At 52.3% G+C, this 27689-nt stretch overlaps 8 protein-coding genes across 8 annotated transcripts; 5 read left to right on the plus strand and 3 right to left on the minus strand.

Moving 5' to 3' along the window:
* Nucleotides 1-557: 557 nt before the first annotated feature.
* J4E92_005367 (uncharacterized protein) lies at nt 558-1107 on the plus strand (the record flags this gene model as incomplete). The annotated part of the gene is made up of 5 exons (XM_051496749.1): nt 558-618; nt 667-693; nt 743-772; nt 820-910; nt 966-1107. The coding sequence occupies 5 exons, from the start codon at nt 558-560 to the stop codon at nt 1105-1107; spliced, it is 351 nt and encodes a 116-aa protein (XP_051353469.1).
* Nucleotides 1108-1564: 457 nt separating this feature from the next.
* J4E92_005368 (uncharacterized protein) lies at nt 1565-2623 on the plus strand (the record flags this gene model as incomplete). Its single annotated transcript, XM_051496750.1, has 1 exon — nt 1565-2623. One exon carries the CDS (start codon nt 1565-1567, stop codon nt 2621-2623), a length of 1059 nt encoding a protein of 352 aa, XP_051353470.1.
* Nucleotides 2624-5783: 3160 nt separating this feature from the next.
* FPR2 (Peptidyl-prolyl cis-trans isomerase fpr2) lies at nt 5784-6205 on the plus strand (the record flags this gene model as incomplete). The annotated part of the gene is given in 3 exon segments (XM_051496751.1): nt 5784-5792; nt 5812-6103; nt 6153-6205. The coding sequence occupies 3 exon segments, from the start codon at nt 5784-5786 to the stop codon at nt 6203-6205; spliced, it is 354 nt and encodes a 117-aa protein (XP_051353471.1).
* A 2016-nt stretch (nt 6206-8221) lies between these two features.
* Nucleotides 8222-9216, minus strand: J4E92_005370 (uncharacterized protein; the record flags this gene model as incomplete). The annotated part of the gene is made up of 2 exons (XM_051496752.1): nt 8222-8788; nt 9070-9216. 2 exons carry the CDS (start codon nt 9214-9216, stop codon nt 8222-8224), a joined length of 714 nt encoding a protein of 237 aa, XP_051353472.1.
* A 1553-nt stretch (nt 9217-10769) lies between these two features.
* Nucleotides 10770-12850, plus strand: J4E92_005371 (uncharacterized protein; the record flags this gene model as incomplete). The annotated part of the gene is made up of 3 exons (XM_051496753.1): nt 10770-11265; nt 11322-11701; nt 11753-12850. The coding sequence occupies 3 exons, from the start codon at nt 10770-10772 to the stop codon at nt 12848-12850; spliced, it is 1974 nt and encodes a 657-aa protein (XP_051353473.1).
* A 7785-nt stretch (nt 12851-20635) lies between these two features.
* On the plus strand, nt 20636-22525 carry J4E92_005372 (uncharacterized protein; the record flags this gene model as incomplete). The annotated part of the gene is made up of 4 exons (XM_051496754.1): nt 20636-20642; nt 20747-21528; nt 21665-22313; nt 22374-22525. The coding sequence occupies 4 exons, from the start codon at nt 20636-20638 to the stop codon at nt 22523-22525; spliced, it is 1590 nt and encodes a 529-aa protein (XP_051353474.1).
* Nucleotides 22526-22777: 252 nt separating this feature from the next.
* J4E92_005373 (uncharacterized protein) lies at nt 22778-24018 on the minus strand (the record flags this gene model as incomplete). Its single annotated transcript, XM_051496755.1, has 2 exons — nt 22778-23502; nt 23550-24018. 2 exons carry the CDS (start codon nt 24016-24018, stop codon nt 22778-22780), a joined length of 1194 nt encoding a protein of 397 aa, XP_051353475.1.
* A 1005-nt stretch (nt 24019-25023) lies between these two features.
* J4E92_005374 (uncharacterized protein) lies at nt 25024-25813 on the minus strand (the record flags this gene model as incomplete). Its single annotated transcript, XM_051496756.1, has 2 exons — nt 25024-25413; nt 25469-25813. The coding sequence occupies 2 exons, from the start codon at nt 25811-25813 to the stop codon at nt 25024-25026; spliced, it is 735 nt and encodes a 244-aa protein (XP_051353476.1).
* Between the last annotated feature and the right edge of the window lie 1876 nt (nt 25814-27689).

Here is a 27689-nt window from a genome sequence, read left to right on the forward strand (position 1 = left end):
ATGGGGGAGCGTGTTTCGATGAGCAGGAGGTCCTGTTCGGGCCTTGGGGACGCTGCAACGCTTACTGGCCAGCTGGGCGACACGACGGCTCAGGCGCAATGGCGACGTCGAGTAGGGGGCAGCACGAGCAGAATCACGACGCAACGAGGCAGATGCTGCGGCTACGTCCAACACGCGCGCGGTGGAGATGTCAAGCCGTGGTTGAAACTATTTCGCCTCATTCCCGCCAGCCCTGGACTGAAGGGGCCACCTGGGCAGCCGTTGCAGAGGTCACGTGCGCAGCGCCGTCGTGTCAGGTCAAGGGAGTCTGTGGAAACCACCAAAGCCTCATGTAGGGGCTGAACGCGCTGTACCTCTTGCGTGCCACTGCATCTGCTGACGTCGTGTCGACATGCCCAGCAGTAGCTTCCTCGTGCATCCATGGCTGCGTTTTCCCCGGATTTCGGTGGTTTCGTCTTGGCGTTGATGAGCCGCGGCGGGCGAGACTGCAGCTTCAAGTGGGACACTCAAACTCCCCTCCTGCCTTCTCTCACCATCCGACGCTGCAGAGCTACAAGATGCCAGTACCAGTCGGCTCAATGCCTCAAGGGGCGCATGGCCCTTCGACATTAGACAAGCGTAGGGCTCTGAGTTTGCCTGTGCCTGGCCATAGCTAACAGCGCATAGTGAAGATGGGTGGCATGATGGGTGGATGTACGGTGAACATACAGACCAGGAAATACATGCGCTGACCTCCTGACAGCCGTCGGCCTGATCATTGGCTTCATCTTCGGTTCGCCTCGTCTCACGCCTTTGCATGCTCTTTGCTGACTCTTGTAGGCTTCACCAACATCGTCCGCTTCGGCCCTGGACCCAACGGAATGCTGCGCACACTAGGCCAATATATGATGGGATCTGCTGCGACCTTTGGGTATGCATAGTTTACTCCAGCTGCTCACGCTGTTATGTTCTGACATTTCCTGCAGCTTCTTCATGGCCATTGGCACCACCATCCGGACGGACAGCTCCCCCATCGCTACACAAGCTTTCGCCAGCGCTCACCGAAGACCCATGATCCTCCCAAGAAAATACCAATACCCCCGCGCTGCTCAAACTGAGAAAATTTGACGTCTTGACTAGTGGGCAGGTCGTCAGCGGCGAGAACCTGGATCGGTCTAGCATTGTACATGAGTGGTGTGCAGCAACTACTTTCAAGACTTGCGAATGTATAATAGGCAGCAGAGCAGCCTCACTAGAGGCACACGGAATTGAGCTGGCGAAGACGAACGTCATTGATCGCCTGTAGTCACCGTCTTTCCCTTCACCTTCACTTTTTTACTCCTGGTCACGCACCCTTGGGCTACTGTAGTCTGACCTTTTCCCCATTCGTATCTGTCACCCGTTGTTTCTATTGTGGAAATCACTTCCCCCCCTGCTCGCCCGCGGGACTACGTCAAAACCCTATTTCTCACGTCGGACCCCAACTTGTGCATGTCTTTCACGGTCTACCTATATATTCTATTTCACCTGCGTCACGATGACTCTCTTTCCGCTTAACGCAGACGTTGCACCATCGTCTAACACGATGCCTTCACAGCTCACTCCCGGTCCCTCTAGTGCCCCTAGACCGCCTATAACGTACAGCCGCCGTTCCGCTATTTCACGCAATGCAGATGCGACCAGCAACATAGTCAAAGACGAAGCGAAGCGTGAAGAGACCCTCAAAGGGATCGTTCTCAGCGCCCACGGCGGTAATGACTTCTACGAGAACGCGGCGCGACGAGCGACCAGGATCGACTACTGTTCACAAAACGTCGCAAGGCAGAGCAAAACGGGGTCACACACCATCTCTTCTTTGAAAGCTGGAAAGAGAGCGGAACAGTCGGAATCTCCACGTGCCGCGGGAAATGACAACGCCAGCGACGAAGACGAGGAGGAAATTGCTGAAGCTATTGCACGCTCTCTGGGCAAGACAATTGAAGATCGTAACGTTGTGCGCCCCTTCCCCTCGGTACATGACGACTCCAACATCGCCGAAACGAAGATCTTGTCGCTATTGGCAGCTTCTGAGCCAGCGAAGTCTACTGCTAGGTCTAGCTCATACGGATCTACCGGCAGCGGCTCTACGTCTGGTTCGACTCCGCCACACACTCCACTCCATGCTCTCCTCAACCACATCAGATCAGCTGCGAAGAACGTACAAGAGCTCGATACCAACGAGTTGGCCAGACGTGCTCCTGAGCTGACATTCATCATGAACAGTTGGCAGAACACCGTAGCCAAGGTTCTCTCAGCGACCGAGGCTGCCGAGCTCAAGCGAATCCAGGACATCCAAGACTATCTAGATTACGACCAAGCCCTGGAAGAGAAGTGTCGAAAGAAGTTGAACGCGCTCGGGAAGCGATGCGGAGCCCAGGTGCTCCAGATGAAACAAGGCCATCAAAAGGAGTTGATGAAGCAAAAGGAGATGTATGAGGCTTACATCTCACAACACATGGCGAAGCCGCCTACTCCTCGAGCTCCAGCTTTAGTACGACCGGCGTTCGTTTTCACTGCTGGCGGCCGAGGTTTTCCCGAGCAGCAGCAGATGTCCTCGTCCTCGAATCCGGCAGGTTGGGCTCGCAAGAGGGCTAGACTATCGTAAGGACGGGGTTAAATCATGTGGCGTGACGTGGCGTCTACAGATCTGCTTGCAGGTTTGGAGAGTAGCGGTTATATCTAGTTGCTGGTGACAGTGGCTTTGAATGAGATACAGATGAGCATTCCAACATACCCTGGAGCATATTGTGACCGTCGTGCGATACATCAATGAGGCTGATCTCATAACCTGGAGGTACTCACAGCGATTCTCATAATCAAGACTTACCGCAGAGACTCGTGTACACCCCCGAGCTGCTGTGTGGTAACGTACAACACGACGTAGAAGATAGCGACTACGTCCCAGCTATACTATCCTTACGCTCAGCAATCCCCATGACATAGTAAATGCCTGCAGCATACCATCCACGAAACCACATCTGTACTGTGCCGAGTGTGTTTGATCAACCTCACTAACGTGTTAGCGTGGCTAGGTACCCCCACAGTTGGGGTGGTTCCCTATTTGCAAAACGCCTGGGGTTTCGCGGTTTCGGAAGACGCAACGAAAGAATAGTGGAACGCGGCGCATGCCGTTTTGCGCATCATGAAGCGGAAGCATTGTGTAGGTTTATTTTTGGGGGTAGTGGATTTGAGTCCTCGGATCGTGTCGGGCCGTTTGGTAGATGTGGAAGGGTGGAAATGGTGGTGGGTTGCATGTCGGGCTTGCGATAGCCACTGACCTGTAGGGTCCGAGGATGCCTTCGCCCTTTGATGTACACCTGTATTAAGTTTACTGTGATGGCTCGTTAGACTCATGTGAAGATAACGTTCTTCTATTGCCGAGTGTAAGATGACGCTGGCATAAGCAAGCAAATTGCGGCCGACTTACCTATCCTTTGACCGCGCAATCTATCTTCTGTACCCAACAGCCCCTGCGCAAGATAGGAGGAGTGAGATTGTAATGGACCCTTTTCTTTGCTTTTCAAGTCCAAAGCATGGCATGTGAGTTCGATGTTGGCGTGGCATGGCATGGCATGTGCATACCTATTGCCGGCGCGTCACCGTCGCGCCTCTATCATGCACACCTGCCTACCTAGGTACCTAGGTACGACCAAAACGACACAAACTTTACAACCCGACGCGAAGAGCAGCACTTTTGTAAATGCACGACCCATGCGACGTGTAAGATCGCTGTCCACTATAGCGGCATCCTGCAGACGTCTCGCAGCTTCGTACCTGACGATCATAACCAACCAAACCCAGTCATACCTGTCAAGCCAAAAGTGCGTATTGGCGGCACCGGCGACAGCTTGGCGGCGACACGTTGATGACACAGCCCAGATGCATGCCACCCGCGTCCCCCAGCGAGTTCGCGGCTGTAAGACGATTCGTGGCATGGGCTTGCGAGTACTGCGACCCTTTTGGTTGCATCTCATCATCAGCCCCGCTGAAGGACGTTTCAAAGCAGCAACCCACCCATGTCGCGCCATCGTTGCGGAGCGCATCCGATGCACCTTGTAGCACATATCACCTTCTCACATCTCTAGTCTTTGGATATTTTGGCACTCTTGCAATTCTTCTTCCCCTCTCTATACGTCTTTTGGTTTCTTCGTATGGCCTATTGAAAGCTTTCGTGGCGTTGTCATCGCCATGGAGTCACGCCAATACATCTCTACATCTCCTTGTAGATGTTTGCTGTCCGTGACAAAGAGACAAACTCCAGACTTTGTGCTTGATGCACCAACCTGTCCGTTTGTGCAATAGGTACGCAAACCCGTGACCGTATAATCTACGTCCGTACGACGCGCGCAGACAATCATGAGGCTCGGTGGCTCACAAGACGATAAGGCTCAGTCACAAATACACCCCACGGCTGTCATAAGAACATTTGAAACACCGAGTCAAGTGTTCCCCAAAGACAAATTACACACATACGCGCACTACGCCATACACACAGGCATAGCCCAAAGCTAATTCCTAATCGTCGTCCGGTCCAACGAACCCGGCAATGTATACAGCTATCGCGCTCATAGCCCTCTTACTCACCATTGCCACCACTACAACCACCATCTCAGCCTTACCAACACATCTTCTTTCCCGGCGCGGTCTTCCTGGTGCCTACTACACCTGCACCAAATCCAACTTCGCCGGCGAATGCAGCTGGACGCAACCCAACACGGAATGCCACATCCAAGGCAGCCCTGGCGGTATCGCATCACTCGGACCTGATCAAGGCTCTACGTGCGCCCTCTACCAGAACTTTTCGTGTACAGGCGACATTCTTCAGAAGCTGACGTTCCCCGGTATCGCAATCGGCATGCCCAAGTTCGGAAGCTTTAAGTGTATTGAGCAGGGCAGCTCTGGCGGAAGCAGGAAAGAGGTGGAAGAGGCTGGAGTTCTCGCGGAGTTGGATGCTGCGGATTTGGCAGTCGAGGATTTCGGTATCAAGAGTGTGGCGATGGATGGGAGGGAGGAGGGTATGATTGGGTTGCAAAAAGGGGTTTACTATTGATCGTGCCTTCTGTTCTTGGTAAAGAGTCTTGGGGAAGAGGGAGTTGGTTTCGATCGGGAGGATGTGTGGTCATGATTTCTTCAATTCGTGTTCTTATCATTTGGAAGAGGGGTGGCGTCGCTGTTCTGAGGTTACCACTGATGGCTCTATGGTTATTAGTAACACCTGGTTCTTTAAGAGTGAAACCAGTCCCCTATTACTCATCAGACATATTGATATTATTACTCACAACAGTCGTTGTCATAGTACTGCGGCTCCCGAGCGATGAGATAGTAGGTATTGGGTCAACCACCGTTACCGAATATCTCCCCCCCCCCCACCCCCCCTTCAATGTACACAACCAAAGGTCCGTCGCGAAAAGACCCCTCTGGCTTGAGCGCGAAAGACAGAGAAGTAGGTATTGGGTCCGTGGTCTTTTCGATGCTGTAAAATGACGCTAGCGACATCCAATGACGTCCCCAAGGTCCCTGCATATGGTTTGGGCCACATTACCGCTTGGCGCCACATGTATCCCCACATAGACACTCCACCCGCCGCCATTGCAACGTCGCCTTCCAAGGTTGCTTCATAGACATCCGTGGAGTGTCCGAAAAGCAAATTCACTATACATAGACGTCAGCATGAAGCTCACCCTCATCCTCGCCTTGGCTACGGCCGCTCTCGCTGGCGAGATTGTCAACAACGAGGCAAGTAACACCCCGCGAAGCTATACGGCATGCATGGCGTGCTAACGCCTTGTACAGCATCTCAAGACCGAAGTCCTCACCGAAGCCAACTGCGTGCGCAAGACCAAGGCCGGCGACAAGGTCAACGTCCACTACCGCGGCACCCTCGAAAGCGACGGCAGCGAATTCGACGCCTCATACAACCGCGGCCAGCCCTTGTCCTTCGCCGTCGGTACCGGTCAAGTCATCAAGGGATGGGACCAGGGCCTGCTAGACATGTGCCCCGGCGAAAAGAGGAAGCTCACAATCCAGCCTGAGTGGGCCTATGGCTCGCGGGGTGCTGGCCCCATCCCCGCCAACAGCGTCTTGAGTAAGTGCTATTGGGACACACGGCGAATACATTGACTGACGTATGACAGTCTTCGAGTCCGAGTTGGTCTCCATTGACGGCGTTGACAAAGAGGAGTTGTAACAGGGTCTGAGATGACTATTTGCACATACATAGCATTGTACGCGTGAGAATAAACTCGAGGTCCCGTAGGCAGGCTGCGCCTTGCTGCTATAGTAGAATCAACATGATGTGACTCATGTCAATCCTGACCGTGAACTTCAACCCATTAGATCTTCAGCTCCTTGGTTCACCATCCGTCGAATCTGCCGTCTCGACGACTTTCCTGTATTTTCCAGATCTGCGTAATTCTAGTTTCCAATTGGATGCTATTGTTGAACATTAACACAATTGTGTCCGCTTTTATCTTCACCTTTGGAGATTCCGCACTTACCGTAGCTCTAGTCGACGTTCTGCAAGCTAATGTTCGTGTTTTTCTAGTTCTATCAGTCCCGTCAAAGTATATTCTGCTACTACCATACTGCAACTTGACAGACAGCGTGCACTAATCAGCACGCATTCCCCACACTAATATTTCTACACGAACGAGCAAGATGCCATCCTTCTCCAATCCAAGGTATCGTTCATTATGCTAAAATCCCCTTCGCCGCACCCACCTCCATACTGAAGCCCTCTCGACAAGGTCAAAAACCCAGACGTTCGCTCTGAGATCAAACACATGATCGCCATTGTAGTTTCAATCAGCAAGACCGCCTCATCGCTCGTCCAAGGGTCAAAGGCAAGAAGGTCATGACAAAGGGTCGAAGACAAAGGCGCTCGTAGTCGAGAAAGTGAACGAGCTTGACGCATTCCTGAAGGACAGCGACGTTCTTCCACCCAAGCCAAAAAAGAAAGCAGAACAAGACACAATTTGTAAAACAATACTCTCCGGTGCGGATCTGTTCATTCGAACTGATGAAAGCAGATGCGCTTAGCGGACTAGATGAGCGGCTTAGGTTGCTCAGATAGCGCTTGGTAGACTCATGCCTTCCATCAAGGACAACACAGCTTTTGAGGTAGCTGTAGCTGTGCTCGAGCAGTAGTTCGACGACTACAAAGTCAGCATTCAGTAGTTAAGTGCTTTGGGACACATTCTGCAACTAACAAGGTACAGCGCACAGATTCGCAAACTTTGCTTTCTCTTGCTTCTCAGAGTTTCGACGTTGCCCAGCGTGTAGGGGTGATTAATTAAGCTTAACAGTAAGCGGGAAGCTCCACCTAGACATAATAGAGAAGACCTTCGCTCCAGCGACAGAACACTAGCCGTCGTCTTTGGCCAACCAAGGAGACTAAGGAGGAAGTAACGAACAATGTAAGTACGCTTTCATTCACTTACTGCATGTAAAGGACGAACAAGACCAATGTTTTGAGCCTGCGCCCACGCCAGCTCCCGTTTCAGCTTCTTTCCCAATGACCATCACATGCGCCGCCTCCGATTTGCGAGTCTCACTGCGCATTGTTGATCCTACGGAGTGAAACAAGCTGCATAGAAGAGGTGGTCATATAAGAATAATAGCTCCTTTCTCGCGCATGGTAGCGGCAGTGAAAAGTTCAGGTTTCATTGTGATAGGTGTGGAGACTTGAAGTTTCGAAGGAGACTGGAAAGGGCAAGGTGTCTTGGGAGTCTCTGTGATTCCGAAGGTCAAGGTATTTTGGATAAGATCAGGCTTAGCTATCATGTGCAATTTAAACATAGCCCCCCATGCTGAACAACACGTCACTACTCTTATACGTCATCTGCCTCGTCATGAACGACTGGGAAGACGATGCTTCACTTAGCGCGACGGCGAATTTTCCCATTCTACCACTGTTGTCCTCGTGATGTCTTTGCCATCTTTGCATGCTGGATCCGAAATACACTGCTTTTCACTATCCGCATCGCTATCAGCTCTCCAACATGGATTCCGGACGTCACGCGGATATGTGCCGTCGATGCCATGGGGTTGGAGCTCTACGTCTTCGTGACTTCTGACATAGCCGTGCGATTGTAGTTGTGGAAGCGTTGACAATCTCGGCGTTTTCGGTATGTAAGCTCCCTCGGAACGCTCTGTATCGAAATAGGGTATAAAGCGACCCTTTGGTTGGAGAGATTAGCAATAATTACGTGCAGGGGTACCCGTTGTAACTCACCAAGATCCATTTGATAGTGGGCCCGCAAGCAGCGATCACACCAAGATTACCCTCAACGCTTGTAAGTGCGTTCCTCACGTTGTAAGGGTCCTCGAGTGTGCCTTTAGGCAAGCTGAAGACGAGGACGAAGCGATGTAGTCGATAGCAGCCGATTGCCGTAACTGCAATTGGGAGAGAGAGAAATACAATGACTTCTAATTTGACCTTCGAAGGCATACGGATATCGTAGAGTATCCATGCTGGAATCAATGCCACAAGAACATCCGTGGCAATGGTGACGGCGATCACACCGAAGATGTATTGTGTGTTGTTATGGCAATGACCAGGAACATCCTGCCAGTACTTGTTGATGGGCTGGCATCGGAAGATGTGTGCAAGAAAGGCGGCGAAAATGAAGGCTATGTTCACGGCAATCAGAGTCCATATGCTTGCGATAATGAGCCGATTCGTTGAGCGTAGCTTTAGCAACGTGATTAGGAACGAGATTTTGACGAGACCAAGGATTTGGTTGTATGTCGCGTTGTTAATGTAGCGCCACTGGTAACGTGATTGTTAGTACAACACGTAGCTACCCCACTGTTTGAGAGTAGTCGGACTTACGAGGGCAATTTGTTCCTTATTCATAGCATCTTTGGGGATGTCTTCTCGGTGGTAGCCAGCATAAGAGACCACAACCACTAGGAAATGTCAGTCAAAGAAAACCGTCACCCGGATCAGCGCTTACGTTTCCATAGTGTTCCAGTGAGGGCTAGCAAAAAGCACTCAGCAATAATAAGAAGTACGTCCTCTGAAATAGGTTTGGTTAGCAGTTACTTCACTTGACTCATGCGGAACGGTGCCATACCAATAGCCAACTGGCGCTCCTTGATCTTCTTCCATGTCCTGATAGCCACGATAGTGGCAGACACAACAAAAGGGAAAACTATAAGGAAAATGTTCAATGGTTGAAGTCCGGTTCCCGCCATGATGTTATGGTGATCAGAAAAAGATCAGGGAAAGTATGATAGGAGGTACGTTCGTTCCAACTACCTAGATATACGAATTGCATTACTTTTCACATGAATTAAACTTCGGCGCAAACCACGCTGGTGGGCTTGACACCTGTGATGGAGTTCACCACGCCGCATTCCTTTGAGTACTGCATGTGTATCCAGTAATTACATTGATCCCGTGTGGCGCCCCTGACTCGAGCAATTCAGGTAGTCTTCCGAATTCCCCGAGCCGTAGACGGCCCAAAGGTCCGTCCCTTCGACCCTTGTAGGAGTACTTGGAAGGATCATGTTCATGCGCAAAAATTACGCAAACAGCAGGTCAAATTCCGCATTTGACCTTAAGCACTGCAGATGCAGATCTTAAGCAATCCACTTCTTGTCATCTGGTACCCCTCTTCCTTCTTGAATGGCTGAATAGGAGTACTGTATATACGAGTACATCGGTGGTGCTGGACATGTGTGGCGACTCTCGGTAAGTGGAGTGCTTCATTGAACCACCTGCATGGTACCTAGGTAACCTTGGCAGTCATATACGACGTTGTTTCCACCAATAGGCTAGTATCGTAGGATTTTAGGATGTGACGAGTCCGTGGACAAGCAGGTGTGCGGTCGAGGGTCTTTTGCCAAGCGCTTGGCGCGTCGGTTGAGAAGTAAGGGCGGCCGTTAAGGGAAGATGCGACATGGCAAGGGATTGTTGAACGTGCCGACCGTGCCGCTAGGCTCTGGCGCCCGCGGCATCCATGCATCCGCCGCCCCTCTCAATGGCGGCCACCTGCGACTCTATGTGCAACCCATCTCACGCTTGTTTTACTCTACACATAACCTTTTAGTCCACGTTCCACTAGATGCTACTTAGCTACGATAGTAATGTCGAGAGTTACATTTTCGTAGGAATCAAATCTTTGGTCTGGATTCTGCGTGGCGACAAGAATTCTTGCAATAAGCACCGCGCCGCAATCACACATGTGAACACGCCAGAGACGCATCTATCCTTCCTATGCCAAGCCACCTATGCCGTTTCTAAACGGACGAATATGCCACTGGATCTGCATGCACAGCTCGCTCAAGTAGTACAATCGGCATTCTATAGCGGCTTGCAGATGTTGTGCTGCCTGCTGCTCCTTGCTGCCGGTGTAAGGGCTGGGAAGTTTCTATTGGCTTGCAACTGCCGTGAGGCTGCTCCAAGCCTTTGCGATTTGGAGCATGGACAGAGCCAAATCTACCCCAGTCCAGATCAAGACCACGTTCTACCCACAGGCCCATCCATTTATCCCGGCTTCTATATGCAGTCCCTGCGTAATCTACCTGCGTCCCTTCGCTGTTATGTCCCCGTTTGACACTCACTGGTTGACTCCACAGTGTGTGGCAACATCCAGAGCGCTCACACATGAATCATGGAGCTCAGTCGCGTGGGAGAAACTGAAAGAACATTTACCGAACGGTTAAAGATAAAAGATAAAATGGGAAGGCATCCTTTTGCTGCTTCTTCCCTACATCCACCTCGTATTCACCTCTTGGCTTTCACCATGGCGTCTATGCAGCGGGTAACCACGTGCTTTCTCATGCTCATTTCCCCGGCGGCTATCCTTGGCCAATCTTCTCCTCTTCCTGATGTCGAACCTGCAGCTACCTTCGTTCCAGCCGCTTCACCAGCAGGGGCACCACTTCAAGAATCCGAAAGACTGCAATTGACTGACGCAGTCATCGAGCGTCTAACGACCGATGAGGGGGTTTCGAAGTATGTCGAGTACTTCGCATTCGATGACAGCACCGCTGCTAGTGATGTGCGTGTACGACGTGCAGCCTCTGCATCTTGCAAGACGTTTCCTGGTGACTCTGAGTGGCCCCAGGAAACCGTCTGGGACATTTTCAATGTGCTTTTAGGCGGCGCACTCATTCCGACCAAGCCCATCGCTGCTCCGTGCTACGATACACAATGGGGCAAGAAAGACAGTGCAAAGTGCACGGATATCGCCAATAATTTTACGAATCCGCTATTCCATGAGGCTGATCCGACGTCAAGTATGCGATTACTTCCGTAAGCGTATGCAGACTATTTGCTGACGTCGTGATTCTAGACATGTGGCCTATCTTTCAGGGTAGGACCTGTATGCCCAAAAACGACACTGACGGCAAGTCATGTACTCTTGGCGGATATCCCGAGTACGCGGTCAAAGTCACCAACGTGGCGCAGATCCAGCTTGCCATCAACTTCGCAAGGGCGACTAATCTTCGCCTGGTCATCAAGAACACTGGTCATTGCTACCTGGGAAAGTCCACTGGAGCTGGAGCATTGAGCTTGTGGATGCATAACATGGAACAAATTGACTTTCTCCCGAACTACGAAGGCCCAGGCTATTCAGGACCGGCGTTGAAGCTCGCCGCTGGGGTTAGAGTCAGGCAGGTATACGAAGCTGCGGACAAGCATGGTGTCACTGTCCTTGGTGCCATCTCCTGGGTAAGCATTCCTTGGTCTATCATTCTTATAAAAATAACTCACATTCACTAGAGCGTTGGATATGCTGGTGGTATGATCACGGGCGGAGGGCAAAATCCTCTTGCTGGTGTTTACGGTATGTCGGCCGATCACGTTGTCGCCTTCCAGATCGTAACGGCCGCCGGTCGTTTCATCACAGTATCGGAAGACTCCAATCCTGACTTATTCTGGGCACTCCGAGGCGGCGGTGGTGGTACCTTTGGTGTCGTGGTGTCGGTCATCATCCGTGCACATCCTAAGATCAACGTCGTCACTGCTGGCTGGCAAATCGATGCTGCGAACAACAGCCTTGAGGACTTCTGGAAGGGCACCAAGAAGTTCTTTGATGTCTTCCTTGACTGGGCAGAGTCAGGCATGTACAGCTTCTTCATCATGGGAAATGAGCCCAAGCCGTTCCTCAACATGCGCTTCCTTTTTGCTGCGAACCATACGGCGGAGTCGTACGACAAGACCGTCAAACCTTTCTTCGACTACCTCGAAGAGAACAATATCACGCTTACGACCCCCCATAAGCGAGTGGCTCATACCACCTTCTACTCTGCCTATCAAGCGACTTGGGGTGGTAACTCATTCCCCATCGGCTTGGACAACTCAATGTCAGCGAATCGCATCGTTCCTCGACGCAACTTCCAAGAGAAGTACGACCAGACCTTTGCGCTAATCAAGGAACATGTCTCTTCTGGAAAACATCTTCTTGGCTACCACAAGGCGCCCAAGGAGTACGCAAACACCAACAATGCTGCCAACCCAGCGTGGCGCGAATGTGCCTTGTTCTTGATCACCTCTTCGAACAAGAAAATGGATCACTCTACACCAGAAGCTCTCGGTCTTGCAAACAAGGACCTCCAAGAGAACATCCTACAGCCTTGGCGCGATATTACGCCCGTTTCAGAAGGTGGTGGTGTTTATTTGAATGAAGCCACCGTTGGAGAACCGGACTGGCAAGAGTCATTCTACGGTGGGTATTACCCAAGATTGAGCGAGATCAAGAAGAAGTGGGACCCGACCGATGTCTTCTACGCGACCACTGCCGTTGGAAGTGAGAGGTGGGTGGTTCAAGACGGAGAACAGGGTGTTCAGACTCAAAACGGAAGATTGTGCCGGGCCTGAGGGAAGCGAACTGCAGGCAAACCTATCGTAGCTACATCATATAGGCCAATCATTAGACATAGTAGCTCGAAGCGTCCCTCCTCATCTTATACATGATGCGCTGAAATGTGACTATGGAGCTATGACACTATTCCTAGAGTGACACCAACATGCATGCACTGGTCCATACTCGCACGGCGTCATCACTCTCGGGTGGTGACATGAACAGACAGCATTGAAGATGAAACCGCACTGAGAAAGTAACTACTCAACGGCTGCTCGTCTCCCTATTCTTTGTCGGAATTTCGTTTGCGATATCCTTGTGACGACGACTTGAAAGTACGGTCCTGGCCACAGTGATTTTGAGTACTCCTCCTACATATTGAGGAGTACCTGAGTAGGGAGTTGGCGACAATGAAAACTCGCAAAAGCCACCCATACTGGGTCCTTCTACCCCCAAGATACAACGCGCGATAGGGCCACCTGCTTAAGCTGTAGACCACTTTGTAACTCCGATTAACATCGCGTTTGTTGCAATAAGATATTCATTTGGTCTTGCAAACCTTCACAAAGAATCCATGTTCATCACGGCATGTGTGGACACATCGGTGCCTCGCTCCGTCCACATTGGTTGAATTTTGCGCGTCGTCCTCATCCCTTCGCCACCAATATACCTCTATCATATAACGCCGTGACGATACTCACGCCTCTGCCCACGTCGCGAGCGAGCGTAGTACTGCTGCAGAATTCGTCTCCGTCATTCTTATACAAGGTCTTCAGTCCTTCCTCTTCGCTCCACTCTCCCACCCAACTAGGCGCCGTACACTCGCAAGGTCCTTTCTCCTCATCTAGTCCTTGCATGTTGCAATTTGCTCTCGCTTTGCTCACAGCTGTGAGTGCTGGGGCAAAAGGGTGGCCTGCCAAAAGAAGCTTGCCAGAAGAATCGACAAAAAGGTTGTCGACCGTCGAAGGCGCACGAATATATTTTCTGAAATACAGACTGATCGTGTCAGGGTAGAAGCTGTAGATGTTTACGCCCATTTTGGAAGACGAGGCAACGGCAACAGTCGTCGAGTTGAGCATGGCAATGCCGTTGGCGAAGGGGACGTGCGTCAACGTCTTGGTGTGCTGCAGGTTGTGGATATCAGTATAGACGACACTACCTCCAGGAATGCCAGAAAATGTTTCGACCTGTGATATGAACGGTGAGACCAATGCGCCGATGTAGTGGTCATTGGTAACTAGTAGCTTCCCATCTCCTAGAGAGTGTATGGAATTCGGCGTATGGATCAACGGATGTTTCAGTGTCTGCAAATATCTGGCTACCGCATTCTGGACGGAGACTTGGAACACTTCGATGAGATTTCCAGAGGTACGGGAATGGTTGACGACATATAGCGTAGAAGTCGCGGCATCAAATTCGATGCCCAGAGGCTGAAAATCCGCCGCGTTGTTATAGTCAGTCAGAACGAGAGGCTTCAAAGCGTCTGAGTCCAGAATGTTGGGCGTTGAATAGTCGTAGATCCAGATATGTGGGCTATCGGTGCCATCTCTTTTATCCAAAGGTGACGCAAAGGCGCCCTGCATATGTAAGCCCTCGTCGCGTTGAAACTCTTTTGCTCTTAGGGGCAAATCCAAAGGGCGGCTACGCACCATTACCGTGTTCCACTGATCCCTCTCCGGATTGCAGCTCAAGAACGCAATACCCATCTCCTCTTCCACCAGTACATCCTCGCAATTGCGAAGCCGATCGCGGAACTTGACTTCGTGACTCTTGAAGTGGTTGATATTTTCAAAGTTCCCTGGTCTGTTTGCGAATATCGTGGAGAACGCGAGATAGCGGTCGTATACCCACGGCGCGACGATGGCGATTGCTGCGATAAGCAGCTGCGTCACGGGTCAGTCACCAATCGTCAATCACCCTCGGACCGCTGTGTTTCAGACCAACTTACGATAGATCGTGTCGCCATGTCTACAGGAGCGCGTCCTAGCCCGGCGAGTACTGTTGATGTAGTAAAGATGGCCGGCACGGTCGGGCACGAAGTTCATTGTGCTAACAAGTCGCCTTGACCCCACCAGAAGAGGGGACAGCCATCCTCGTTTGCGTAAAATTCGTCAGCGGCTCTCCAAGGTTTGAGTAGTAAGCATGTCGGTGTTTCCTGCTGTATCGGACCGTTGGCAGCTTGGGCGTTGTCGGGGAAGGCGCGACTGCACAGATGCCGAGGCGGAGCAACAACCTGACGTCATGACCTTTGAGTGAGTATCTCCAATCCCATTGACACACATTGAATGCACAAGACCCCCATATAGCGAGGTAGCGTGTGGCTTTACACCTGAACGTATGTTTTCTAGCTAGGCTGTTGTTGTTACTACTGCAGCACGACTACCTGGGAAGTTTGACCCGACTCGGCAAGGACAGGAATAAGCTCGGGCAAAGTCAACACTGATACAAGTTTAACTGTCGCCCCCAGAGAAGTCGGTTTGTGAGCTATCCAGCTTTACAGACGCGCCTGGACATCTCCCGGGATTGGTGCAGGTGTGCACGGGTCTTATGTCTAGGAAACTCTACACTAAAGTCTAGTAGTCTCTCTAGATTCGGGAAGGGTTAGGACTGCTCCTAGGTAATTCTTCGACTATCTAGTAATAACTACAAAGCATGTGTGTAGGTACAGTCGTGCTGTGGGTAGTTTGCTGGATATCCAGATCTTTTCTAGTGTCATTCGTTGAACAGTAAGGCCGTGGGCCATAGTGACGAGAGGTGCATCCTCTTCGAACTACCGACTGTAGCGAGAGTCCTTGAGTGCATGATATATACGTGCTCGTACAAATATTCGCCTCTCATCATATACTCGTTGTAATAGTGACATGTTGCATCTGATGAGAGAAGATGCACGGACTGCCGTGAGATCTTTTCTGCGCACTCTATGTGCTCGCTAGTGTTCCAGGTACATGGCGCGCATCCGCAAGAGTATCAGTGTACCTCAATCTGACATACTGTAGCTACGTTGTGGGCAAGTACTCGTACCCAAGGCATGTAGAATAACCTCTTCCGTCTCTACAAGTTCAGATATGCGAATCATCCGAACGGTTCCTCCGGTACGTCCGTAACCTGCAGATGCCGAACGATCAGTATATGTCATGCTCGGTATGGACGAGGTAGTTTAGGCTCAATGGATTGGCCATGGGGTGATTCTGGATCTTAACACACCGTCCTTTCCGAGACTCTGGCATGATCTCCGATGCGATCGCCGTGCATTCAAGTCGTTGGCTAGGTCTCGTGTGCAACTCAGACCCAAATGTGTATCGGCTTAAAAATCTTCATGTTGAAAGATGGCGACTGCACACAGCGGTGTGATATACGCCTTTGATAATGTGGAGAGCCGGAACGTGAGCACTAACACTGCCGCTTGACAGTGGCCGAAAGCTGACGTTCGAGAACGGCAAGGAACAGGTAGTCACTCCATGCGGCGTGTGCCTACGGAATAGGTAAGTGCATAGGGGGGCGGGGTCACTTGTAGGGTGCAAACAGATTGTTCTCGGTATCATATACGTGCGCCGTTTGCCAACATAGCCATCGATGTTGGTTTGCTGACAAGACGATATTGAGCAGTCTTGGTAAAGGCACAGGACGCCGGACAGGAAGGTTGCTGGGTAACGGACAAGTTCTTCGCTAGTCCTACACACCTGCCCTCAAACGTCGGGACGTGAGAAGACGACCGGCCACGCGCGCTGAATGAGGCCAGCGAGCGGGCGTGTGGTCCAATGTGAACATCGACTCACGCTCTGTAGCTGACCGAGACACGAAAGATGTTAAGGAACGGAGCCGATAGGGGCGTGGCTCGCAGTGGCTTATTGGCTTGGCGACACTGTTTAGAGTGTTGGGTGCCGTGACGGCGAGACAGTTGCAGCGACTTCCAGGCTATACCTCCGGCACTAACGCACTGCGCAACGAGTCCACCTCCATGTTCAACAGGACAACACAATCTACATCATCATCCGCGCCATGGAGGGGCAACGCAACTTCCAACGCTTGCCAGAAAGTTACGTTGACAGCGCTGCTCCTCGCGACATGCCCTGTAGCGGCTGCATTCTGGCGCTGTAGTGTGAGCCTTGTTGCCGCGCAGGGGGCAGGCTTTGGCGAAGGCGTTGGGGACCGCGCCGCCAGAGACAACCGCGTCCCGTTTTTTCTGGCCAGAACGTCGCTCGATTTGGCTGCGTTTTATTGCATTGTACAAACCAGTGCATATCCAGCCTATCATAGTCATTCCGCTCACAGACCGTAATTCGGTCGAAAGCTTCTATTACCCGAATCGCGTGCCAGTCATCAGCCGAAGAAACGAGTTTTGCTTGCACGGGGCCGTCGTGGCTTGTTAGCTGCTAGCAGGCCAGGCATGGGCGCCGGTGGCTTGAAGGATTCGCTGCTTGCATGGCAATCATCATAAGGGCCGGCCGCTCCTCATGCTTGGACACGTTCTGGCTGCTAAATAAATCGACGAAAGGCTGTTCGTGCCGTTCTTCTGGCTGCGATCGACATTGATAAGCAAGTCCCCCCAGCTGGCCGTCACTCTTTGCCTTTTCCTAGTCACCACCGTTACCCTACCCCTGACGGCCCGCAAAAAGCCCTCGGACACTTGCTGAACCACTGCAAGGTACCCGAATCTGAGGTTGGACGAAGTACCTAGGCAGTCATTGACAGTGGCGGCAAACCTCCTTGTCACAGCAACGGTACCTACGTACGGCCATGGGTATCCGGATTCCGAGGAAATTCTGCGGTTAATAATAGCATCCTCGACTGCTATAGTACCGTTTATTGGAGATGAGTCCTCAATGTTTCGAATGCGAGTCGGTAGCGATCCTGTCGCACCATGCTCCCCTGCCAACGCGGAGGAGGCAACACGAAAACCGCTGCCGCGGTGTTCCCTTATATCTTCGAGTGTCACCACGCATCGGCCGACAGTTTCGCGCGCTGCTTCTGCTGCTCGTCATATCTCTATCCTGCAGTTCCCAGGCTGCCCCCGTATCCGCAACGGAAGCCTATGGTGATCGACCGGCCCTGCTCGTCGAAGACGACCTTGCCTGGACAGGATCGGCGTTATACCTGGATCTCAGCCCACCACCCACCGCGTCGCGATTGATGCCTCCTCTAAAACGCGACGACGATGTTACCCGCACACCCTCTGCAACTCTTTCGGAACGCGCCATTACAACAGACTCTGATGGCTCTGGCACCGGATTCAAAGTCCCCACGGCATTCGATACTGGCCTATCAAATAATTTCACAAACTCATGCGCAAACTTCCTTAATCGCCTACGTCAGAGTCAGGCATTCAACGACTGCCACCCATTCTCCTTGCTATTGCAGGTATGGTACTTCAATAATACGAGAGAGAAGAGTGTGGCTAATCAGTACCATGCAGACGTCAAGCGGTTTCTTCGACGCCTCCAAATCTACACTACGCATCACACAGACTCTCGATGCAACCTGTGGAGTAAACGCAGCACAATGCAAACCTACCCTGGATAATTTCGCAGTGGAGCTGCTATCGGAAATGGCATGCAAAGCCGATTACGACACCGACAATCCCCTGGTGCTACAGGCTTACAATGGCCTCGTTGCATACCAACCGTCTTACCAAGCAAGCTGTTTGCATGATGACGAGGGAAATTATTGCTTTGCGAACGCCGTCAGCAACATGTCATCACCGGGAGATGCCTACCCATACTACCTACCCATTGGCCAAGAACTTCCCGGCGGATCAAGGCCAACCTGCAACTCGTGTTTGCAACAAGCAATGGGTGTATTTGCCACGTACAGCAACAACGCAACACAACCTCTTTCAAAAACCTATACCTCGGCCGCTCAGCAAATATCAATAGCATGCGGCTCGACGTTTGTCAACGTCACGGCCGCCCCACTCAAAGGGGCTGCATCGACGACGACCACCACCACAATCACACCCACGATAAGCTTGATCTTAATGTTTTTACTTTACTTCTTCCAGTGATGGAGCGATACCCTATACATTCTATACTTGTAAATACTTTACCTTAGTTATTATTGATATCAGGATCGACTGGTCATTAGCGACGGCGCTTGGGAGGATTCTTTTTTGGCCGTCTTGGATTGTTGCAAACCTGGCGGGATAGTCATGGGGTCCTCTGGCCCATAACGTTGGCTTTTGCCGCGATCCGGCCTGTCGAGGCACGACGAGACACTTGGACGTGTACACAGTTCGCCATGAGTGAGGCGTCTTTTCTGTACACCAATAACATTGCACAGACTGTGATCGAATGATCAAAAGTCAGCTACGCACAAAGCAGTTTTTTGAACTCGTTTCACGAATACCAGTATCGAGGGCTTGATTAGTGATTGGCTGTGAGTCTGTCGGTGTAATATGAAGGGCCATGGCGCAACCCATGAGCCTGGGATTCTTGGTCACCGATGCCACATACCCAGGTAATCTATCCGTCACGATCGCGCCTTTGGGTCCGCTCCCGCTGACGATTTGCCTATACCCTGTCCCCGTTGTTGTCATTTCGTTTCGGCCGACGCACTTGTTTCCGAAGAGAAGGAAATTACAGCATAGCGCGCGATGGATATGGTGACTCCATGTAAGGCGGACAAGGACAATATGTGGATCTGCGAACGTCACACGTCAGCGCATGTCCGGCTGTGGGTTTGATCACCTGCTCGGCATGTCTTCTCGATCTCCTCCGAACAAGCCTGAAACGTGGCGGACCCTGGTCACGTGGTGATCAGCCTTGCGGGGTGCCGTGATTTGACAGAAAGCGGTCGCCTGGGACGTTACACATCAACGTTGTGCTTCAGCTTCCCGTTGTCGGACCTTTTGTACAACGTCGATAACATGCACTTGATTTGCGCTATGGACTTGATTGCGTCCATGTCAAGACCGGCTGTGGTAAGGAATTGCCAGGTCGGCCGGCATGCCCCGTGGACCAATTCAGCAGAACAACGTTGGTTTCCCGCGCCGCGGTGGAGCTGTGGACTGTCCTGTCATCTCCAACGCCCTCCATCCTTGCATGGATGATCCGCGCAGCCCTTGGTCGTCAGCTGTGCCAGGCCAGCCTCTTCCTGGCTCTTATGTCAAACACTTCATGCGTTTGAAAGGCCCGACCAGTCTTCTGCCAGCCGTGTCCCATGCACTTTCTTGTACCTGAGACGTCCAGCTTCGCCGCGAGGGTTTGCTATGCGTGTCCCTTCCACTCCTCTCATTCCCTCATGACTTGTACTAATTGACAAAGTCGATATTAATCGGGCAGGCCTGTCTCTTCATCTTGCTTCACGGCATAGTCACTCTCTTTGTTGCCACCACGCTCCTTAGACACATTCATTATCGACGTCTCCTCGAATACTTTTCATACATCCGACACCGTTCCTTGACCGCTACCTCCACTTGAACTAATACACGACATTCCATATCTCGACCCTACGATGGCCGACGTCATGGCTCAACAAAGCATGTTATCTGCGCCTGCATCCAGACAAGACATCGTCAGCGCACTACTTAACGACTATGGCAACTCTTTTGGCCGAGGCGACGCATCTCCTTCAACGTGGTCGCCCGTACCTGCGGACAAAAAGCTTCCTGCGCCGCCGTCACGATCAGATAGCGTCGCACGTGAACCGCTTCCAGCTGCGATGAGAATGGAAGCAAAGTTTCAGTTGAGAGGTAAGCAGAGATCACACAAATTCTATTATAATGGATTGCATCCGTGTTTGGTTATTCATCAAGAGCTCGCTGGTACAGACTGTGTGTCATATTGCAACCTCGATTCCGCATGCCAATGTGCTGTATGCGTGGTGATACATCATCGTTGCTTTGTCGTCGCTCAGAGAGCCGCATGGACAAAGCCATGATATCATATACCTGGGCGAATGGTGCTAACAGAGAACAGATGACCAAGACGCACCTGTTCTCCCAAGGAGTCCGGTGCCAGGCTCCCCACCTCGACCAAGGAGGAGGATCGAGTCACGTAGCCTATCTCGCGAATCTAAGCCAGCATCTCTCAAGCTTACCATCAGCAACGGTTCAACAGCGACTGTGCCCCCTACCCCAGCATTCCCAGCACGATCAGAGTCTCTCCCTTCTTCAGCAATAGAGGAGAAAGATCTTCCACCTCCACCACCTGCAAAGTCCGAGAGGCGGAAGTCGGTTAAGCAGTCTGATGCGGGAAGCCAATCGTCAAGGCCAGCGACGGATCTCGCGAGAAACGATTCGCTTCTTTCCCAAGGCGAAAGCAGAGACTCTACGGAGACGTCTACTACAACCACATCATCGGTTATTGGGCGCAAAGCAGTACCAGACCAAGGTCTCAAAAAGTTCAAAAGTCTGGCAGAACTGAATAATGGACCGCGAGGAAGGAAGGGCGCTCCAATGCCCCCCACATCAGCGCCCAGAACCTTGAGCGTCGATAGCCAGCGATCAGATGCTGTCTCAAGGAAAGGCAGTGTCGACAGTCAAGCAAACATGCCCGAGGCTGCCGCACCTCAGCCCGCCGAAAAGCTACGAAAGACGGAAGCAGAGCTCCCACCGACACCGGAGGAAGAACAAGACACCAGGGTCCCTGCACCACCTAAGAAAGTCTTCACGGGTCTTCCCTCAAACCCTCGTATCAAAGCCCCGGCATCGCCCCTTCACTTCCGCGGCAAAAGCAGCACAGGCTTCAATGTCTTGAAGGTATATATTTGCCTCCCCTTTCCCTCTCCAGTACTTGTACGATAGTTGTCGTACTGCGTTGCAATGTTCGCAAACTCAAGGGTACCTGGATCCTGTTCCAAAAGAAGAATACTGTTTGCTGACTGAGATCTCGTAGGCAATGAGGCCGGCTCCTCCAATCCCCACGATGGAATTGCACACCATTACGCCTGAGATGACACCTTCCCCGACGTTGAAGCCAGTCCTAGCAAAGAAGGATGCTGAGATCTCTCCGGTTTCCCCACTGCCACCACCAAAAGATGAGAGGCGGCCTTTTAGCTTCGAACCTGCTGTTGCCACCACTGAGACCCAGCAAAAGTCAACAGAGCAGGAAGAATACCTCGCAATGTCGGAATTACCACTTCAAAGCACCACTCCACCAGCTGAGACCCGACTACCCATGCGCACCACATCACTAGACCCACCCGAACCATCCCCGGGCTTCCAACGACCCACAAGTGCCCCATCATCCCGCCCAACATCATCCGACCTCCAAGATTACAACCTCTCCCCCTTCCCAGGACCTTCCGTTCCAACATCACCCGTTGACGGCTTGCGCACAGAGCCCACAACGCCACCCACACCGCCTCCCTTCGAGCCCCTAACCCGCCGACCAATCCCTTTGCCCGTGTCTTACATTCCACGTATCACGCCCGCACAACTCTCCTGCTACACAAGACATTGCCACAACATCTGGTCTAACAATATATTCCAGCCCATGGGCTGCATGGTGTGCCATGAGAACGACAAAGATAGGAAGTGGGCGTGTACGTGGTGTCAGTTGCGGATTTGCCGTAGCTGTAGTGAGGATCTGAGGGCGATTCCAGGCAGAGACTTGGGAACGCTGATACAGAAGAGAGAGAAGGGGGAGGTCATGGCGCCGGGAATGAAGCTCAAGGAAGACAGGTTTACGATGGTTGTTGAGGACATTGATGGGGAGGAAAGGGGAGAGGGAATGGATAGTGAAGGTGTTGCGTAAGGTTTCTTTGGGTTTGGGTTGGGTGTCCGGTTGTCTTCTTCCCACGCGCAGTACAGGCGCGCATCGGATGGATGAATTGCTTCATCACATGATATCACATTTACGCAACGTTGGAGTTGGATGGGAAGTTATACCTAGAATGCTGCGCATCGTTTAGCTAGCTTGGCGGCCTTCACGGCAAACTTGATTACCGTATTGACTCAATGGTATCTTGCCGAGCCAGTGTTGACTTCGTCATCTTTCGTACATGTTCTACTTCGTCTCCTTCATCTCCTGCAGTATCCTCACAACCTGGGGTAGAACCTTCTCCGCATTCTCACTTAAGCGCGCAGCTTCCCGGCCAGTATTGGTGTCCGCGACGTTTCCAAAGAAGGTTTCCTCGCCCCGGACACCACCCATGTTGAGTATCCCAATCGGCATCTGCATGTCCTTTGCTTTCTTCACTAGCCGCCAGGCAGAGTACGTCGCAAGACTACTTCCAATGACGAGTATCCTGCCTGCTGCATCGACTGCCTCTTCCGCAGCGACTTTTGTGGCAGCGGGTATAGACTCGCCGAACATGATGACAGCAGGCTTCAGCACTCCGCCTTCGCTCGCCGGGTCCCAGGCGCCATCCTTGTCGACTTGTACGTGGACCTTGCCTCCGTCTGCGCGCTTTGGCGGCTTCTCCAAGCACGTCGGACACGGAGGGTATCGGAATGTGGTGTACGGGGCGTTGGGCACGTCGACGTCACCATCTGGGTTCGACTTGAGCCCTTTCTTGCGGCGCTCGTCGGGGTTCTCGGTGTCTAGGGCGCCCGATTCGATCATCTCGGCGAGGAAAGCGGCCCAGGAGGGGTTCAGGGTGGTGAGTTGGCTCTGGAAAGCCCGGCGCGAATATTCGTTGCGACAGGTGAGGCAGACGAGGTTGCGCAGGTAGCCGTGTAGCTCGATGGTGGAGAGGTCGGGGTGCGCCGTTGGGTGGAACGAGTCTACGTCTGCTCAACTCGTTAGCATGCTGTGACGTTTGCCAGGGAGAACCTACTCTGCGTGATGATACTTCCAGCAACACCCATACGCCCCAACTCGCCACAAGCCTCGTGGGCCTTGTTTGGCTTGGCCTTCTCTAGGTTCGTCCAGCCGAGGAAACTCCTCGCCCAATACCTCTTCCTCGCTTCGTGGCTGTCACAGAACTCGTGAAAGTAGACGGGCCGGTACGTCTTGTTCAGTGTGTAGGTGCCATTTGTGCCTCTGTAATCGGCCAAGCCAGACGCTACCGAGATACCTGCCCCCGTAAGCAGCAGCGTCTTGCCCGCATGCTCGCCCCGACCAAGCCGAGTCGAGAAGCTCGATTGCGCCGCCCTCGAAGGCGCACCGGACGTGGACAGGGACGGCGACAAGAAGTCGACCAAAGCCGCGATGGCACCGCTCGCCGTCGTCGCGCTCGCGGGAATCAGCTTAGGTGCCGGGAGGGGATCGGTATAGGGAACGCGAAGCAGAGGGGCTCGGGGCATCGCGCAATCGCACACGCTCAAACATTGTAATTTCTCGCGTCCACCTTCGCAGAAGCCAAAGGGCGGATTGGGGGCCAGCAAGCGCGCGTGCGGCCAAAACGGTGGTTATGTCATGATACGTTTTTAGCGCGGCACCATCGAGGTCCGGGGCCCGAGATGGATTGCTAGCCCGCGCGTGCGCACGAGTTTGTCGCGTGGTAAGCCGACGGATAGCTATCGTGCCGCTGCAGGAATACGTATATTTGGGGGCTGCAAGGTGCTGCGAGTTTGTATTGGGAGTTTGCGGGGTGGGGTAGAATATAGGTGCAGTGTGAGGCTGAGTGCATGTGGGGGGCTGTGCTGTAGCTGTCACAACAACGGCTCAAACTTGAGAATGAAGCGCTCGATGAGGGCTACTGTCATGACTCGTGGGCGATCACAAAATCGATGCAGCCGAGTCTCTGTGATTGCTGGTAGGCTGAGATATGTTCAGTAACGGATCGGACTTGCTCCGGATGTGTGACAGTATGACAGCCATTGCGAACCATGGCCGCGACGTGGAATAAAGGGATGAAAAATGTAACATTGACAAGAAATATATGGCTACATCATCGATAAGGGCCCTCTCCATGCCCAAGTGTTACCATGAAAAGCATGTACTGGAAACTTCGAAAATGAAAAACGCCAATTAAGCCTTCCTCGCATACCCGGTCCAGATGGGAATGAATGTCCGGCTCCTCCTTCCTGATTACAGTCCTCCGTGCGAATGTCGTAGGTTCAAGGGGTATAAGGTGACTGCCAGTACGACTGGCTATAATCCATCATCGAGGTGATGCGTGCCTGAGAAAGCCACCAGAGAGGTTGCCCGTGGTATCGACTGTCTTCAATGGGGGGGTATTGGGACAAAAAGAGACTGCTTGCCGCTTTTAAGGTAAGCTGAGAGTTCGTAGCGATCGTGACAACGAGATGTAAAACAGATATGAGACATTGAGAAAGAGTCAGCCGGCTGGCAATGACACTGCGAGATTATTGCTGATGCGGGAGGTGATGCGAAGCGTATTGCATGGGCTGCTGCATAGTCTGCTGCATCGGTGGTTGCATTTGCTGTTGCATTTGTTGTTGCATCGGCTGTTGCATGTGATGTGGGTGTTGTGGCATTGGCTGCAGCATAGACTGGATGCTCGGTACCCGTTGCTGATGTTGGTGTTGATGTAACGGGTAGCTTGGGTATGCGGAGTAATGATTTTCGGGAATCGTAGACATGCTATGCATTTCCACATGGGGATCCTCTTGTTCTTCTTCCAGGTCAGAAATGCCTACGCCACTATCTTCATGGTCGTGGTAGGTACCATTCTCGAGCTTCTTTTGTGCCGACCTAAAGGCCTGAGTGAGGTTCTTGAGACCCTTCTCCATGCACTGAGTAGAGTCAACACCAGGTGCTCCAAAGAGTACGAAATCACGCATGACATACCTTTGTCTCTACCAATTGCCATTTCTCTCCAACTCGGGCAGCCAACATGCTCCACATGTCCCTTCGAACTTCCATATAGGCTTGCGCTAGTACGTCCAGCTTCACGCCGTCCCACTGCTCCGCATTTTGCCTCTCCATCAACCGTTCGTGCCGTTTGCGACAGGCATTTGGCGTCTTGGAAGGGAAGTGCTTCGGTCCAATCTGGTTCCAGTTGAGGCCTTGAGCCCTGGCCTGAATGAGCGTCTCATCATCTCTAGCGGACCAAGAGGAACTGCGAGTTCCGCCTGCGGCCGATGCGGTCGACACGGAAAGGCGGTGCGCCGGGCCCTTTTCAATCTTAGGCATGTTGACCAGTTGAATGAAAAGACTAGTAGGACAAGAAAGTGATGACGAGAATGGAGATAGGAAAGACGCGGCGAGGAGGAAGATGAGAGCAATGGAAGCGACCGAGTAGCGTATTATGATTAGGGGAGTGTTGGCGTAGGCGAACGAGAGTGACGGATGAGGAACGACAGGTAGGAGATATCCTTGCGAGTAGAAATGAAACAACTGCTGTTCGTACCTTTGGGTCTGTATTGTCTGAGGCTCTATCAAGGGGGCATGGCCAACATCTTTATACAGTGAGCCGCATACAGAGCCTCCATCCACGACAAAGACCAGTAGGCCACTCGGAGAATTGTTTTGAAACCAGGACATGTTTCTGTAATCGCCGGATCGATCTTCATCTACCGAGAACGGCATGTGCGACTAGGCGAAGAGGAGGCTGTTCACTGGGTCGTGGCTCCAAGCGCCATGAAAAGGGACCAGGGCAGGCCCAAATTGGGCCTGTGAATGGCCGAAGCACAAACCGTGAGCGGTTCGTCCCTCGAACAAGGAAGGGGGACTATAGCGGAAGCGCCTGTTTGAGAATATCCCACTGTGTTCCCTGATGCGGCTGTGTCTAAGAATATCCCCGCTGGCGAGTGGTGGAGGGGCAGCGATGGAGGGGAAAGGGCGGCTAATCTGATTCGGCGAGCGCATAAGTAGGGCCCAAATAAAGACCTTGGCAAGCGACACAAGGGCAAGGGGTGCCTCATCTGGTCGAACACCTGTAGGATGTCGTAGTCATCAATAATCAGTAGGGCTGAGCTCGGGGACCTGCAGATAGATGCATGTGCAGAAACGTGGAGTGGAAGGTCAGCAACCCGTTCCAAAGACGTTTTCGAAACGGCGCACTGAGCTCAGGGAGTTCAAGGGAACCTTGGAGGGCTTGAGAATAGCCGACCTCAAGACGCAAAAAGAATATGCGGCCGCCCGATAGCCCGCGAGGCGCTCACGACAGGCGCGGCCACTGGATGGGCGAGTGTGGGTTGTGGGTCTCAGCAAACACGAATTCACATCACAGCGGGACCGCGGGAAGAACCGAAAGCACGTTCTGTCCAAGGCTCCCATGAGAAGCGCCCGCGAACTGCTGCCGGCCGTTGCTGTGCCTCTGACGAACTGGAGCTTTGGAGATCAATGCCTGACGTGCTGTAGCAGTGTTTCGCAAGTGCGGTACCGCGTCGCTTGCAGCTGCATCGGATTCGACGGCACCTGCAACGCAGACCTGTGTGGGTGCAGCAATGCCGCGCTTTACTATGTAGGTATTCTAAGTAAGGGCATAGCCAAGCCGTAGATGACTAGAAAATGCGTTTCGGTAGTGCATCATACAAAGAATTTCTCGGTTCGACAAGCGGTCATGTCGTACCAGAGAAGCGTTCGTCTGACGCTGCAGCGTGCCCAGGTGGCCTTTCACACAGCCCCAACCTCGGCATCCGAACTCACCAGAATCGATAAACAGCATGCACCAAGCCTCCTCACCCCAACATCGTCACTCATTGCAATTCATTCACCATTAAACCGCGGAAAGAGCACTCCGCACCGTGTGCCCGGAGAATAGCAATAAACATTCTGGATCGAAGTTGGGTATGGTCCATTAAGAATAGCAACTGCTCAGTACCCCAACGAATGTGTTTCGGTACCCACCCAGCTGGTCACTCTGTTGAACCAACTGTCGTGTGCCCCGATGGTCCCGAGGTCCTCTCCGAGTATACTGTATGCTTTACAACCATCGTAGCAGGCGCGTTCGCTTGGTCCCCAACTCGCTGAACATGTCGGATCAACTTCGGGCTTGCATAGCTACCAGACCCAAGTCATTCGCGGAACTTGGAGTTCCGCTATGGCCTTTTGCTTTCGTTGCACG

Source organism: Alternaria infectoria, assembly GCF_024043175.1.
Source record: "Alternaria infectoria strain BMP 0036 chromosome Unknown scaffold_7, whole genome shotgun sequence".
Taxonomy (NCBI): domain Eukaryota; kingdom Fungi; phylum Ascomycota; class Dothideomycetes; order Pleosporales; family Pleosporaceae; genus Alternaria; species Alternaria infectoria.